At 36.4% G+C, this 15,966-nt stretch overlaps 1 protein-coding gene across 4 annotated transcripts in view; it reads right to left on the bottom strand.

Annotated features, from left to right (window-relative positions):
* The window catches only part of LOC110197491 (long-chain-fatty-acid--CoA ligase ACSBG2-like), an 87,443-nt gene that overhangs the window by 26,826 nt on the left and 44,651 nt on the right, over nucleotides 1-15,966 (bottom strand). For all 4 annotated transcript variants that reach the window (XM_078153971.1, XM_020971468.2, XM_078153970.1 and 1 more), the window contains one exon: nucleotides 15,213-15,400. In XM_078153971.1, the coding sequence (XP_078010097.1) occupies nucleotides 15,213-15,400 (188 nt within the window). The remainder of the gene's footprint in view (nucleotides 1-15,212; nucleotides 15,401-15,966) is intronic.

The raw sequence follows: 15,966 nt of genomic DNA on the forward strand, positions 1-15,966 counted from the left end.
GAAGGTCCTGCATAATCCTGACCGTGGTTCCATGATATTTAAATTGTTTCTTTCTGCTGCTTGCAGGATTTTCTCTTTGATCTAGCAATTTTGGAATTTGGTTACAATATTCCTTGGCATTTTCAATTTGGGATTTCTTTCAGGACATGATCGATGGCTATTTTTCAATGACTGTTTTATCCTCTCATTCTAGGACCTCAGGGCAGTTGGGTTTTTTTTGATGATTTCCTGAAGGATGTTGTCCAGGCTCTTTTTTTCATCATGGTTTTCAGGTAGATCAATAATTTTAAATTGTCTCTCCTGGATCTGTTTTTCAGGTCAGTTGTTTTACCAGTGAAGTATTTGACGTTGTCTTCTATTTTTTCATTCTCTTGTTCCTGTTTGACTGATTCTTGATCTCCCATAGTCATTAGCTTCCATTTGCCCCATTCTAATTTTTAACAAGTTGTTTTCTTTTAGATTTTGTACCTCCTTTTCCATTTGGCCCATTTTACTTTTTTTTTTCCAAGGCAGTTGGGTTTAAGTGACTTGCCCAGAGTCACACAGCTAGTAAGTATCAAGTGATCAAGTGTGAGGCCGGATTTGAACTCAGGCCCTCCTGACTCCAGAGCCGGTGCCCTATCCATTGTGCCACCTAGCTGCCCCTCCCATTTTACTTTTTAATGAGTTCTTCTCTTCAGTGAGTTTTTGTGCCTCCTTTTCCATTTGGCCAATTCTACTTTTTAAGGAGTTTTCTTCAGTGTCCTTTTTTTCCATTTGGCCAACTGTATTTTTTCAGGACTTGTTTTCTACAGTTAATTTTTGTCCTTCCTTTTCCAAGCTATTGACTCTCTCTTGCATGCCTCTCATTTCTTTTCCCAATTTTTCTTCTACTTCTCTTATGACTTTTGAACATCCTCTCTTGAGCTCTTCCAAGAAGGCTTTTGGGGTTTAAGAGCAGTTCATATTCCCCTTTCAGGTTTTGGATGTGGGCATTTTGACAATGTTGTCCTCTTCTGAATTTGTGCTTTGATCTTCCCTGTCCCCATAATAAGAATCTATGGTCATTGTCCATTTTGGCTTTTTGCTCATAGTGTTTGCCTATTTCCTGACTTAAAAAAAAAAAGTTGAGCTCTCTTGCTAGAGTGAAGGGAACACTTACTCAAGCTTCTTCTCTTGTTCACCCAGGCCTTGCACCTGAATGTTTGGTTCTTGCTCACCCGGGGTGTCTGAGCTTTGCCTCCTGGAATTGTTTCCCAGAGTTGTGCTGAAGCACCGGGTGATTTGGCTGCTGGTGAATGCTGTCGCCCGTGGTGGTTTTCCTAGCTGGTGTCTACTGGCTCCCCTGCCTGTACTGAGGCTCTTGGGGAGTCCTGGTGTTAGTACTTGCCTGCTTCACCACCCTGGGCCTCAGGATCTCCCCCTGGTATGCTGAGGTGAGGCTTGCCACTGGCTTGCTAGGACGCTTCCCAGCCTGTACTGCTCCCTCTCCTCCAGAGTGAAAGGAGCCTTTCCCGTTAATTCCCCAAGCTTCCTGGGCTACAAGACTGCTGCACCCTATCTTTCTGCTGGCTCAGGGTTTTTCCTGGGTTGATATTTTCTGGGCTTTCAGAGGTCAATAAGAAAGGGTAAGAATGACTTACTTCTTACTCTGCCATCTTGGATCCCAGAAGCAGAAAATCCTTTTTATTCATTTAATAATTTAAACACTACCTTGTCTTTGTCACCTTCTGTAATTTCAGTTGGGATGTGAAGAAATAAATTTATCAGGGTTGTCTTGATCAATGCCCCCCAGCCTCCCACATTAGTAAGTGTCAAAGGCAAGGCTTAAACTCAGATCCTCCTGATTGAGGAGGTCCAACTCTCTATTCACCACACCATGCTGCCTCTCAAAGATGGGAAGAGCAGCAACCCAGAGAAGTTCTACCCTAAGAACATTTGGTTGAAGGTCAGTGGAGGAAGAAACAGAAGTAACTTGGTCACATTATCAATCACTTGGACAGAAAAGGGAAATAGATGAGTTTGGGAAAGAGATGACAAGCCTGGAACAGACATGATATTGTGATGATGGAGAACTCTATCAAACAACAAGGATTTATTAATTCAAAGGTAAACATGAAAGAATACCTGTCCTCAGAGAGCTTCCATCCTATCAGGAGAGGCAATAAGAACACGGAGAAATAAATGTAAAATGCAGACTAAGTAAATGGGGTTTGGGGAAAGAAAGGGAGCATGCATTTGTCAAGCTCCTACTATGTTCCAGGTGCTGTGCTAAGTACTTTACAAAGACCATCTCGTTTGATACAAGACAAATTTCATGTAGCAAGAGACACATTGTTGCTGGGGGATTAGGAAAGAACGAAGGTATCGCTTGAACAGTATTTTGAAAGAGATAAGGAACATGAGACAAAGATGAAAAGGTAGTATATTCTAGTGATTGGCGAACAGCCAGTGTAAAGACTCAGAGAGTGGCCACATGTGAGAAACAGCAAGAAGGGCAGTTTGGCTGGACCATAGCATCTGGCAATGGAAATGATGTGTAATAAAGTGGGAAAGGTAAGTTGAAGTTTATATTTGATCGTAAAGGCAATAGGAAGCCATTGGAATTTATTAAGTTAGGGGAGGAACATAGTCAGATAGTTGCGTGTAGGACAGAATGGAAAGGAGAAAGACTTGAGACAGGGAGATGAGTTAAGAGGCTTGCAATAATGCAGGCAAGAAGTGATAAGAGATAAGTGGGGGTGGGGAGTGGGAGTGGTTGTCTGAGCAGAAAGGGGTGGATGGGAGAAATGCTGTGGAGGTAGAAATGAAAAGATTTGGTAACTGATTAGATATGTGGGGTGAGTGGAAGGGAAGTGTCAAAGAGGGCATCAAGGTTGCAAACCTGGGCGACTGAATGAATAGTGGTGCCCTCAAGTTACATAGGGAATTGGGGGATAAAAAGGAATTTTGGGGGAAAACATAATGAGTTCATTTTGAAGCATGTTGAGTTTGAGATGGCTATGGGACACCCAGCTTGAAATATCCAATAAGCAATTGGAGATGCATTATTGGAGTGAGAGTAAGGCTTAAAATATAGATCTGGGAGTCATCTACATAGAGATGGTAGTTGAACTGGTGGGAGCTGATGGGATCACAAGTTGAGAGAAAAAAGAAAAGAGGACAGAGCTTTGGAATATGCTCAAAATTCAGCAGCATGTCATGAATTATGATCCAACAAAAAGACTGAGAAGATGTCTGATGTGATCAACAGTGCCAAAACGGGGCGGGAAGAGGTGTGTGCATGGCAGGAGAGAGAGAGAGAGAGAGAGAGAGAGAGAGAGAGAGAGAGAGAGAGAGAGAGAGAGAGAGAGAGAGTGCAAGAAGGATGAAGATTCAGAAAAAGACAGATTTGTCCACTGAGATCACTGATAACTTAAGACAGCCACTAGTCAGAAGCAAAATAGACTTTAGAAGAGGAACAGAATAAAAAGAGAGAGAAAAGGATAAGCAGAAGAAAATATGATGGAGGAAAATGCAGTTAGTAATCATAACTGTGAATATGAATGGGATGAATTCACCCATAAATGAAAGCAGAGAGCAGAATGGATTAGAAATGAGAATCTAACAATATGTTGTTTACAAGAAAAGCACTTGAAACAGATAGATGCAGATTTAAAATAAGAGGCTTCAGCCAAATCTGTTATTCCTTAGCTGATATTAAAAGAAGAAGAAGAAGAAGAAGAAGAAGAAGAAGAAGAAGAAGAAGAAGAAAGAAGAAGAAGAAGAAGCAGGGGTTGCAATTCTGATCTCAGACAAAGCAAAAACAAAAAAAAAATCTAATTAAGAGAGATAAGCAGGGAAACTACATTTTGTTAAATGGCACCATAGATAATGAAGTAATAACATTACTAAACATATATATGCACCAAATGGCATAGCATCCAAAATTTTTAAAGGACAAGTTAAATGGGTTACAGGAAGGAGTAAAACTATAGTGAGATACCCACACACAGTGTATAACACACACATTTGCACACATATTTTATATGTATATATGTATATGCATTTATGTATGTGTATATGTATATAGATGTATGTGTGTATATATATATATATGTGTGTGTATATATATATATAAATATATATATATACATACACATATATATACACTATGTTATGCTAGTGGAGGGCCTCAATGTTCCCCTCTCTCTAACCATAAAATAAACAAGAAAGAAGTTAAGGAGATGAATAGAATTTTAGAAAAGTTAGATATGAGAGCCCTCTGAAGAAGACTGAATGGGAATAGAAAGGAATATAGCTTTTTCTCAGTGGTACACCATGGCACCTTCACAAAAATTGACCATGTATAAGGGCATAAAAAGGTCACCAAAAATTTTTTTAAAAGCAGAAATATTAAATGTATACTTTCAGACCATAATGCAATAGAAATTATATTCAGTAAAGGGCCATAAAACATAGATTAAAAATTAATTGGAAACCAATCTACTAATATTTTATTTAAAAAATTTACATCTATTCATTAGGGAAATTGGTCTATAATTTTCTTTCTCTGTTTTGGTTCTTCCTGGTTTAGGTATATTGGAAACTAATCTAATCCTAAAGAATGATTGAGTCTAAGAACAAATCATAGAAACAACAAATAATTTCATTAAAGAGAATGACAACAATGAGATAACATCCCAAAATTTATGGGATGCAGCCAAAGCAGTCCTTAGGGGAAATTTTATATCTCTAAATGCTTGCATTAATAAAACAGAGAAAGAGTAGATCAATGAATTGTGCATGCAACTAAAAAAGAACTAGGAAAAGAACAAATTAAAAATCCCCAATTAAACAACAAATTGGAAATCCTTTAAATCAAAGAAGAGATTAATACAAACAAAAGTAAGAAAATCACTAAATAATTAGGAATTATTTTGCCCAACTATATGCCAACAAATTTGACAATCTTAGTGAAATGTATACATATTTACAAAAATATAAATTGCTCAGATTAACTGAAGAGGAAGTAAAATACTTAAATAACCCCATCTCAGAAAAAGAAATTGAACAAGCCATTGATGAACTCCCTAGGAAAAAATCTCCAGGACCAGATGGATTTACATGCGAATTCTATCAAACATTTAAAGAACAATTAATTCCAATACTATATAGACTATTTGGGAAAATAGGTGAAGAAGGAGTCTTACCAAATTCTTTTTATGATACAAATATGGTGTTGATACCTAAACCAGGAAGAGTCAAAATAGAGAAAGAAAATTATAGACCAATTTCTCTAATGAATATAGATGCAAAAATTTTAAACAAAATACTAGCAAGTAGATTGCAGCAACTTATCACAAGAATAATACACTATGACCAGGTAGGATTTATACCAGGAATGCAGGGTTGGTTCAATATTAGGAAAACTATCAGCATCATTGAGCATATCAACAACAAAACCAACAGAAACCACATGATCATCTCAATAGATGCAGAAAAAGCTTTTGATAAAATACAACACCCATTCCTATTAAAAACACTAGAAAGCATAGGTATAAATGGAGTCTTCCTTAAAATAATAAATAGCATATATCTAAAACCTTCAGCAAGCATTATATGTAATGGGGACAGGCTAGAAGCATTTCCAATAAGATGGGGGTGAAACAAGGATGTCCATTATCACCACTGTTATTCAATATTGTACTGGAAACCTTAGCTTTAGCAATAAGAGAAGAAAAAGAAATTGAAGGCATTAGAATAGGCAAAGAAGAAACAAAGCTATCACTCTTTGCAGATGACATGATGATATACTTAGAGAATCCTAGAGAATCAAGTAAAAAACTACTTGAAATAATAAACAACTTTAGCAAAGTTGCAGGCTATAAAATAAACCCACATAAATCATCAGCATTTCTATATATTACCAACAAAGCCCAACAGCAAGAGATAGAAAGAGAAATCCCATTTAAACTTACTGTAGACATTATAAAATATTTAGGAGTCTACCTCCGAAACAAACCCAGGAACTCTATGAACACAATTACAAAACACTTTTCACACAAATAAAATCAGATCTAAATAATTGGAAAAACATCAGTTGCTCATGGGTAGGCCGAGCTAATATAATAAAAATGACAATCCTACCTAAGCTAATTTACTTATTCAGTGCCATACCAATCAAACTACCAAAAAATTATTTTATAGAGTTAGAAAAAATAATAACAAGATTCATTTGGAAAACAAAAGGTCCAGAATATCAAAGGAACTAATGAAAAGAAATGCAGGGGAAGGTGGCCTAGCAATTCCAGATCTTAAATTGTATTATAAAGCAGCAATCATCAAAACTGCTTGGTACTGGCTAAGAAATAGGGAGGTGGATCAGTGGAATAGGTTAAATATGCAAGACACAGTAGTCAATGACTATAGTAATCTATTATTTGATAAACCCAAAGACCCCAGCTTCTGGGATAAGAACCCACTCTTTGAAAAAAACTGCTGGGAAAACTGGAAAAGAGTATGGCAGAAACTAGGCATAGACCCAAATCTCACACCATATACCAAAATAAAGTCAAAATGGGTTCAGGACTTAGATATAAAGGCTGATACCATAAGTAAACTGGGAGAACAAGGAATAGTTTACCTATCAGATCTATGGAGAACAGAAGAATTCATGACCAAACAGGAGATAGAGAACATTATGAAAAGCAAAATGGATAATTTTGATTACATTAAATTGAAAAGTTTTTGCACAAACAAAGCCAATGCAACTAAGATTAGAAGGAAGGTAGAAAATTGGGAAAGAATTTTTACAACCAGTCTTCTGATAAAGGCCTCATTTCTAAAATATATAGAGAATTAAGACAAATTTATAAGAACACAAGCCATTCCCCAATTGATAAATGGTCAAAGGATATGAACAGACAGTTCTCAGATGAAGAAATTAAAGCCATCTATAGTCATATGAAAAAATGCTCTAAATCGTTATTGATTAGAGAAATGCAAATCAAAACAACTCTGAGGTACCACATCACACCTATCAGATTGGCCAACATGACAAAACAGGAAAATGATAAATGTTGGAGAAGATGTGGGAAAATTGGAACTAATACATTGTTGGTGGAGTTGTGAAATGATCCAACCATTTTGGAGAACAATTTGGAACTATGCCCAAAGGGCTACAAAAATGTGCATACCCTTTGATCCAGCAATAGCACTTCTAGGGCTATATCCCAAAGAGATCAAACAAATGGGAAAAGGACCCACATGTACAAAAATATTCATAGCAGCTCTTTTTGTGGTGGCAAAGAATTGGAAATTGAGAGGATGCCCATCAATTGGGGAATGGCTGAGCAAGTTGTGGTATATGAATGTAATGGAATACTATTGTGCTATAAGAAATAATGAACATGCGGACTTCAGAAAAACCTGGAAAGACTTACATGGTCTGATGCTGAGTGAAGTGAGCAGAACCAAGAGGACTTTGTACACAATAGCAGCCACGTTATGCAATGACTAAGAATGTTAAACTGAACCCTTCTCAGCATTACGAGGATCTAAGACATCTCCAGAGGCCTCAGGATGGAAAATGCTGTCCACATCCAAAGAAAGAACTATGGAAGTCAAATCGCTATCACTTATTTTTACCTTCTGTTGAATTTTGTTTCATCTTTCTGATGGTTCCTCCTATTGGTTTTAATTTTTACTTACAACTTCACTAATGTGAAAATATGTTTAATGGGTATGTAAATGTAAAGCCTATGTCAGATTGTGCGCCGTCTTGGGGAGGGTGGGGGGAGGAAAAGGGAGAAAAATTTTCAACTCAAAAGCATATGGAAAAAACATAAAAAAAAGAAAAAAAGAAAAAAGAAAATCACTAAACTAATATATAAAACTAGGAAATGGTTTTATGAAAAAATAAACTATTGGTTAATTAAATTTTTGTTAAAAAAAAGAAGAAAACCAAATTACCAGTATTAAAAATTTTTAAAACTGAATTTACCACCAATGAAGAGGAAATTAAAGCAATCATTAGGAGCTGTTATGCCCAATCATATGCCAATAAATCTAACAACCTAAGTAAAATGGATGAATATTTACAAAAACATAAATCGCCCAGGTAAGAATAATTAAACAATCCTATCTTTGAAAAAGAAACTGAATAAGCCATCAATGAACTCCCTAAGAAAAAATTCCCAGGATCAAATGGATTTACAAGTGAATTCTGCCAAACATTTGAAGAACAATTAATTTCAATACTGTATAAACTATTTAGAAAAACAGGCAAAAAGGAGTCCTATCAAATTCCTTTTATGATGCAAATATGCTGCTGATACCTAAATCAAGAAGAGCCAAAACAGAGAAAGAAAACTATAGAGCAATTTCCCTAATAAATAATTGATGCAACATTTTTAACTAAAATACTAGCAAGGAGGTTACAGAAGTAGATCACAAAGATGCAATGCTATGACCAGGTGGGATTTATACCAGGAATGCAGGGCTGGTTCAGTATTTGGAAAAGTATCAACATAGCTGACCATGTCAATAACAAAGACAGAAATAAACATGCAGTTATGTCAATAGGTACAGAAAAGGCTTTTGACAAAATACAATATACACTCCTATACTAGAAAGCATAGGAATAAATGGAGCTTTCCTTAAAACGATAAGTAACATGTATCTAAAACCATCAGCAAGCATTATCTGTAGTGGGGATAAGGTAGAAAAGCCTTCCCAGTAAGATCAAGGGTGAAGCAAGGATGCCCACTATCACCACTGTTATTCAACACTCTACTAGAAATGCTAGCTAGAGCAATAAGAGAAGAAAAAGAAATTGAAGGAATTAGAGTAGGCAACAAGGAAGCAAAACTATCACTCTTTGCAAATGATATGATGGCATACTTACAGAGAGCCCTAAAAAATAAACTAAAACACTAGTTGAAATAATTAATAACTTCAGCAAAGTTGCAGGATATAAAATAAGTGCACATAAATCACCAGTATTTCTATATAGTACCAACAAAGTCCAGCAGGAAGAGATAGAGAAATTTCATTTAAAATAACTGCAGACACTATCAAATCCTTGGGAGTCTGTCTACCTGCCAAGACAAATCCAGGAACTATATGAACACAATTACAAAACCCTTTTCACACAAATAAAGTCAGATCTAAACAATTGGAGAAATGCTAATTGCTCATGGGTAGGTGGAGCCAATATAATAAAAATGACATTTCTGTCTAAATTCACTTACTCTTTCAGTGCCATGTCAATCAAACTACCAAAAAATTATCAAAACAATCTGGGACTGGCTAAAAAATAGAGTGGTGGATTAGGGGAGTAGATTAGATACACAATACACAGTAATAAATGACCATAGTAATCTAGTGTTTGATAAATTTAAACGTCCAAGCTTTTGGGACAAGAAATCACTATTTGACTAAAACTGCTGGGGAAACTAGAAAGCAGTTTGGTTGAAGTTAGGTCTAGGCCAACATTTTACACTGTATACCAAGATAAGGTCAATATGGGCACATGCTTTAGACCTAAAGAATAATACCATCAGCAAATTAGAGGAGTATGGAATAATATACTTGTTAGTTCTATGGAGAAGGGAAGAATTTATGACCAAACAAGAGATAGAGAGCATTATGTGATGTAAAATGGATAATTTTGGTTGCATTAAATTAAAAAGGTTTTGCACAAACAAACCCAGTGTTACCAAGATTAGAAGGAAACCAGGGATTAGAAAACCAGGGAGAAATTTTTGCAGCCAGTTTCTCTGATAAAGGCCTCATTTTTCAAATATGTAGAGAACTGAGTCGAATTTATAAGAAGACAAGTCATTCCCCAATTGATAAATGGTCAAAGGATATAGCAGGCAGTTTTCAGATGAAGAAATCAAAGCTATTTATAGTCATATTGAAAAAGTTGCTTGAAGTCACTATTGACTAAAGAAATGAAAATTAAAACAACTCTGAGGTACTACCTCACACCTGTCAGGTCAGCTAATAATACAAGAAAGGAAAATGATAAATATTGGAGGGGATATGGGAAAATAGGGATACTAATGCATTGTTGGTGAGTTGTAAACTGATCCAACCATTCTACAGAGCAATCTGGAACTATGCCCAAAGGGCTATTAAACCATGCATACTCTTTGACCTAACAATACTAATACCATGTCTATTTCCCAAAGAGATCAAAGAAAAAGGTGGGAAAACTATATATACAAAAGTATTTATTAGCAGCTCTTTTTGTGGTGGCAATAAATTGGAAATTGAGGGGATGCCCATCAATTGGTGAATGGCTGAACAAGTTGTGATATATTATTATGATGGAATACTATTGTGCTGTAAAAAATGACAAACATGATGCTTTCAGAAAAACTTGAGAACACTTACATGAACTGATGCAAAGTGCAGTGAGCAGAACCAGGAGAACACTGTACATGGTAACAGTAACATTGTAAGATGATTGACTGTGAATGACTTAGCTCTTCTCAGCAGTACAGTGATCTAAGACAATTCCAAAGGACTCATGATGACAAATGCTATCCACCTCCAGAAAAAGAATTGATGGAGTCTGAATGCAAATCAGAGCATACTTTTTTTTCACTTTATTTTTTTTGAGGCGGGGGTTTTGGCGCGTGTCTCTGTGTCTGTATCTGTGTGTGTGGTTTTTTTTTTTTTACAACATGACTAGTAGGGAAGTGTTTTGCTTGACTGCATATGTATAATCTATATCAAATTACTTGCCTTCTTGATAAGGGGTAGGGAAGTGAAGGGAGGGAGAGCCTTTGGAACTCAACCTTTTTAAAAAAATATTAATATTTTTACATGTAATTGGGGAAAATATTTGAAAAAATAAAAAGGACAGTCATTTCTCAAATATATAGAGAACTGAGTCAAATTTATAAGAATAAAGTTGATAAATTTAAAAGTTTTTGCACAAACAAAATCAATGCTGCCAAGATTAGAAAGAAAGCAATCTAGTATATGGGGCACAAAAATTGCTTTAAATCACTATTGATTAGAGAAATGCAAATTAAAACAGCTCTGAGGTACCAATTCACACCTATCATATTGGCTAATAGGACAAGAAAGGAAAATGATAAATGTTGGAGGGGATATGGGAAAATTGGGCCATTGTTGGTAGAGTTGTGAACTGATCCAACCATTCTGGAGAGCAATTTGGAACTATGCCTAAAGGGCTGTTAAGCTGTGTATACCCTTTGACCCAGCAATACCAGATCTGTATCCCAAAGAGATAAAAAAAAAAGGACCTATATCTACAAAAATATTTATATAACAGCCTTTTGTGGTGGCAAAGAATTGGAAATTGAGGGGATGGTCTGTCAACTGGGGAATGGTTGAATAAGTTATGTGCTATATAATTATAATGGAATAATATTGTGCTATAAGAAATGACAAACTTGATGCTTTCCTAAAACCATGGGAAGACTTACATGAACTGATGCAAAGTGAAGTGAGCAGAACGTGGAAATCATTGTATACGATAATAGCACTATCCTACAATGATCAACTGTGAATGACTTAGCTATTTTCAAATACAAAGATCCAAGATAATTCCAAAGGACCCATGATGAAAAATGCTAGCCACCTCCAGAGAAAGAACTGATGCAAAGGAAGGCATACTTTTTTAACTTTCTTTTTCTTTTTTTTTTTATCTGTGTTTCATTTGCAACAGGGATAATATTGAAATAAATTTTGAATGACTGCATATGTATAATCAATATCAAATTGCTTGCCTTCTAAAGGAGGGGTGAGAGGAGGATGGGAAGGAATTTGGAACTCAAAATTTTAAAACATGAATGTTAAATTTTTTTACATGTAATTGAGAAAAATAAAATAAGAAACAAAAAAAGATATCAAGAAGAAGAGAAGATGGAGCTTATAAAGAATAATCTCTATTTTGTCATTAAAGCTTCGGTCAATATCCAAAGGTGGCATAAGGGGGTAGTGTGGGATGTTGAAGAGAGAAGACAAAATTGAGAATAACCTCTAATGAAAGTGGGATACAAAATTAAGGAGAAATAAAATTATTGTCTTTTTTCAATGATGACCTAGTGGAAATACAAATTATAGGTTGAAATATCTGAACAAGAAGTTTTCAAAAACAAGAAAGGTAATCTACCAACAATCATATAAAAAAAATTATACAAATCACTAATCATAAGAGAAAGGCGAATTAAAACAACTCTGAAGTTGTTTTGACTTGCATCCATCAGATTGTCAAAGTTGACAAAAAAAAAAAGGAAAAATACAATTGTTGGAGGGGATGTAGAAAAAGAGGCACACATGCATCACTAGCAAAGTTGGGGATTAATTCAACTGTTTTGGAAAGTAGTTCATAATTCTACTACAAAAGTCACTAAACTGTGAATGCCCTTTGATTCAGTGATACCACTACTAGTCACATTATCCCAAGAGATCAAAGAAAATGGAAAAAGACCCATATGAATAAAAATATTTAGAGCATCACTTGTGTCATAGCAAAGAATGAAAAGCAAACTAGCTAACCCATGACTTATTGAATGGTGGGACAAATTATGGCATAGGAATGTAATAGAATATTATTGTGCCATAAGAAATGAAGAAAAGGATGGATTCAAAGGAATCTGAAAGGACTAGTGCGAAATGCTACAGAGTCAAGTGACTAGAAATAGGAGAACAATTTATACAATGAATACAACATTGTAAAGGAAAACAATTCTGAAAGATTTAAGAACTATGATCAAAGCAGTGACCAATCATGACTCTAGACGTGGACACATGATTTTTTTTTCTCACTTTGTAAAGTAACTTGAAGTGAAGAATATAATTTGAGTTACTCTCAAATTTTGCAACTTTGAAATAAATGTCTAATTTTGTCTTATAATAGAGCTAACTTCCTACCTCTTGGCAGGGAGGTGATGGACTAGAAGTACAGACAGAAACGTTCATTTTCAGGCACTATCAATGCATGCGTGTGTTTTGCTTGTTGACTTATTTATTACAAGAGAGAGGTTTTTTAAGTGGGAGATTAAGAGGCAGCTATGAGGGTGGAGGATGGGTAGTGACAGACATACAAATTTCTTAAAAAGAAGAAACAGCATTAATGAAACATTTTTAAAACATGTAGAAGAAACAAGACATATGAGGCTCAGATTCTTAAAATCTAGACAGTAGCACAGACTCATTAGGAGTCTCACTCAGCCCAATCAAGTATTCTAATAAACCTTGTCTTTGGCTGGAAAATAAAACACCAAGACACGAAATAGAGATTTACACTGTCATACGTAAGCTTCCCCTCCCCCCCAATTCTTTGTATAAGAAAATATCTCATTCATATGCACCCCATCCTCTCTGCCTATAGGCAGGTACATTTTCTTCTCTGGGGCCGAGGTTGATCGTTATAATTATATGGCAGTAAGTTTTATTTTTTTTGTTCTATTATATTGTCTTAGTCCAGGGGTGGGAAACCTGCAGCCTCGAGGCCACAAGTGGCCTTCTAGGTCCTTGGGTGTGGCCTTTTGACCAAGTTCCAGTTTTACAGAACAAATCCTCTGTGAAGTTTGGATTCAGTCAAAGGGACTCACTCGAGGGCCCCAGAGGGTCACCTGTGGCCTCGAGGCCGCAGGTTCTCCATCCCTGTTTTAGTCATTGGGTATATTGTTTTCCTACTTTCGTTTACTCAGTCTTCATCAATTCATATGGCTTCCTATTTAGCTATTTCTTCTTGCAAATCTGTGAGATTTTTTTCTTATGAATTTTAATGCTAAATTATATTTAAAACAGACATCCTCTCAATTTGAATAAAAGCATTTAGTAATAATGTGAAGTCCTTATTTATGTATTTGAATTCTTTCTTCCTTAACTTCAACTTTGATAGAATTCCTCTCCAAGCTGCATCCCTGACTTTGGATTGTCCTTACCATGCATGCCCCAGAAGCTTTCTCACCCTAGAAGCTGACCCCAACCGTGGACTTCTCACACGGGAAGGATCTCCAGAAGGATTGCTTGGTTTCCTTAATTCTGGAAGAATTTCTTGAACAAATTCCTGGAATATAGTGTTCAGAATTTTTTCTCTAACTTTTCTGGGATATCAAGTAATCCTAAGGATGCTGCAGGAGGCCTCTCTACTAGATTTTCTTACCTGAATCTGCACATTTCCCCTTTTTTAATGTGATTCAGTCTTTTTCTAAATGTATTTTCCCACTGGAATGCATTGTCTGCAATTTGTTTTTCTGAATAAGGCAGATATTTTTGAATATGAGCAATAGGGGAATTTGTTTTGTTTGACTACATATATTTGTTGCAAGGGTTAGGTGTTTTGGTTTTTTTTTTTCCCAAATGGGGGAGGGAAGAGAAAATAATTTTTTAAAAAGTATTTTTTCACTCAGTAAATCTGTCAGTAATTTAAATTTATTCAAGTTTTTTAAATTATACATCCCACACTGGTTATTTTCTTCATTATTTTCTCTTCTTTTTCTCTCTCTCCCTCTCAGCTTTAATTCATTCCACAACATTTTTTTTTGCTACTTAAGCTCTTTATTTTATTTGTTCTTGTGTCTTTATTACTAATATCAATCTTTTTCTAATTTCTTTAAGTGTGCCATGTATTGATTTGCATATAATTGTCATAATAGGAGCTTAATAAATGTTTCCTTCCTTCCTCCCTCCCTCCCTTTCCTCCTTCCCTTCTACCTTTTCTTCCTCCTTCTCTACTACCCTTTTTCCTTCCTTCCTTCCTTCCTTCCTTCCTTCCTTCCTTCCTTCCTTCCTTCCTTCTTTCCTTCTTTCCTTCCTTCCCTCCTTCCTTCCTTTTTATCCCTGTAATAGGCCATACCAGACAAACTGAGAGCCTGAACTAGGTTGACAGCCATGTGAGTGGAAGGAAGAAGAAGAAGGAGAGAAATGGCCCATCCCTGACAATTGATTAAACACGAGGACGGATGAGGATAGGAGAAGAATTGAGACAACTCCAAAATTGCCAGTCTGGGTGACTGGAAGGATGTTGGTGAAGGTAAGCAGAATCCCTTTTGAGGGAGTTCCATTTTGGATCTGCTAAGTTTGAGATGCCCATGAGCCACCCAGGTAGAAAGCAGCTGGTGACCCAGAGGACTTTGCCCTTGTTTAACTTTGTCCCTTCCCCAGAGCCTAGCACAGTGCTCTGTATACTGTTAGGTGCTTATGAAGATGGAGAGCATAAAAGAATGAGAGAAAAAGTGAATGGTGGATTTTCTACTCACTCAGATTCCCGGTTCTTGTATGCTTTTAATCCCATTTTCCTGGCCCAAACAATCAAATTCCTCTTGAATGAGGCAGCTGACATCTGATCTGATCTCATTCTCTGCATCAGCTCTTCCCAGACTTCGGGGACTCCACAGAAGGTAGTAGGCCTCACCTCCAGCAGTGTGTTTATCAGGGATCCCTGAATCTGATATGATGAAGTTAAGGTCAAGAAATCAGCAAAGGGTCATGAAAAATCTCTAGACGGGAAGCCAGAAGGGCTCAAGAAGAGTCCCAGGCTTGCCACTGACTTACCCTATAGCCTTGGACAAGTTCTTAATCCATTTCAGGCCTTAGTTTTACTATCAAAAGAAAGTGGTCAAATTAGATCTAAGAGACTAAGGTTTCTCTCAATTCTGACATTTTATATTCAGGATAGTGTTTGGGGCACACCCTTTACAACCTGACACCACCCCCATCGTGTTATTATCACATCTAACTCCAACCTATTAATTTCAGCCTCCATTTTAAGCTAAAGAACTCTCTTTCTCCTGGATATGTCCTGGCTTCTCCCACTTCCACGCTTTTGCTCACACTGTTCTCCTCTACCTCAAATGCCTCCCTCTCCCTCTTCCTCTGTTGAATTCCTACCTTTATTTGAAATTCCAGTTCGAATGCCACCTCTTCCAGGAGGAGGATCTCCCAGTGCCCAAGCCCCTTCCCCTTGGTCAGTGGTAACCTTCCCCACTTGGGTCTCACATAGAACTTTTTTTT

The sequence above is a fragment of the Phascolarctos cinereus genome, unplaced genomic scaffold (genome assembly GCF_003287225.1).
Source record: "Phascolarctos cinereus isolate Bilbo 61053 unplaced genomic scaffold, phaCin_HiC Scaffold_4;HRSCAF=312, whole genome shotgun sequence".
Classification (NCBI taxonomy): domain Eukaryota; kingdom Metazoa; phylum Chordata; class Mammalia; order Diprotodontia; family Phascolarctidae; genus Phascolarctos; species Phascolarctos cinereus.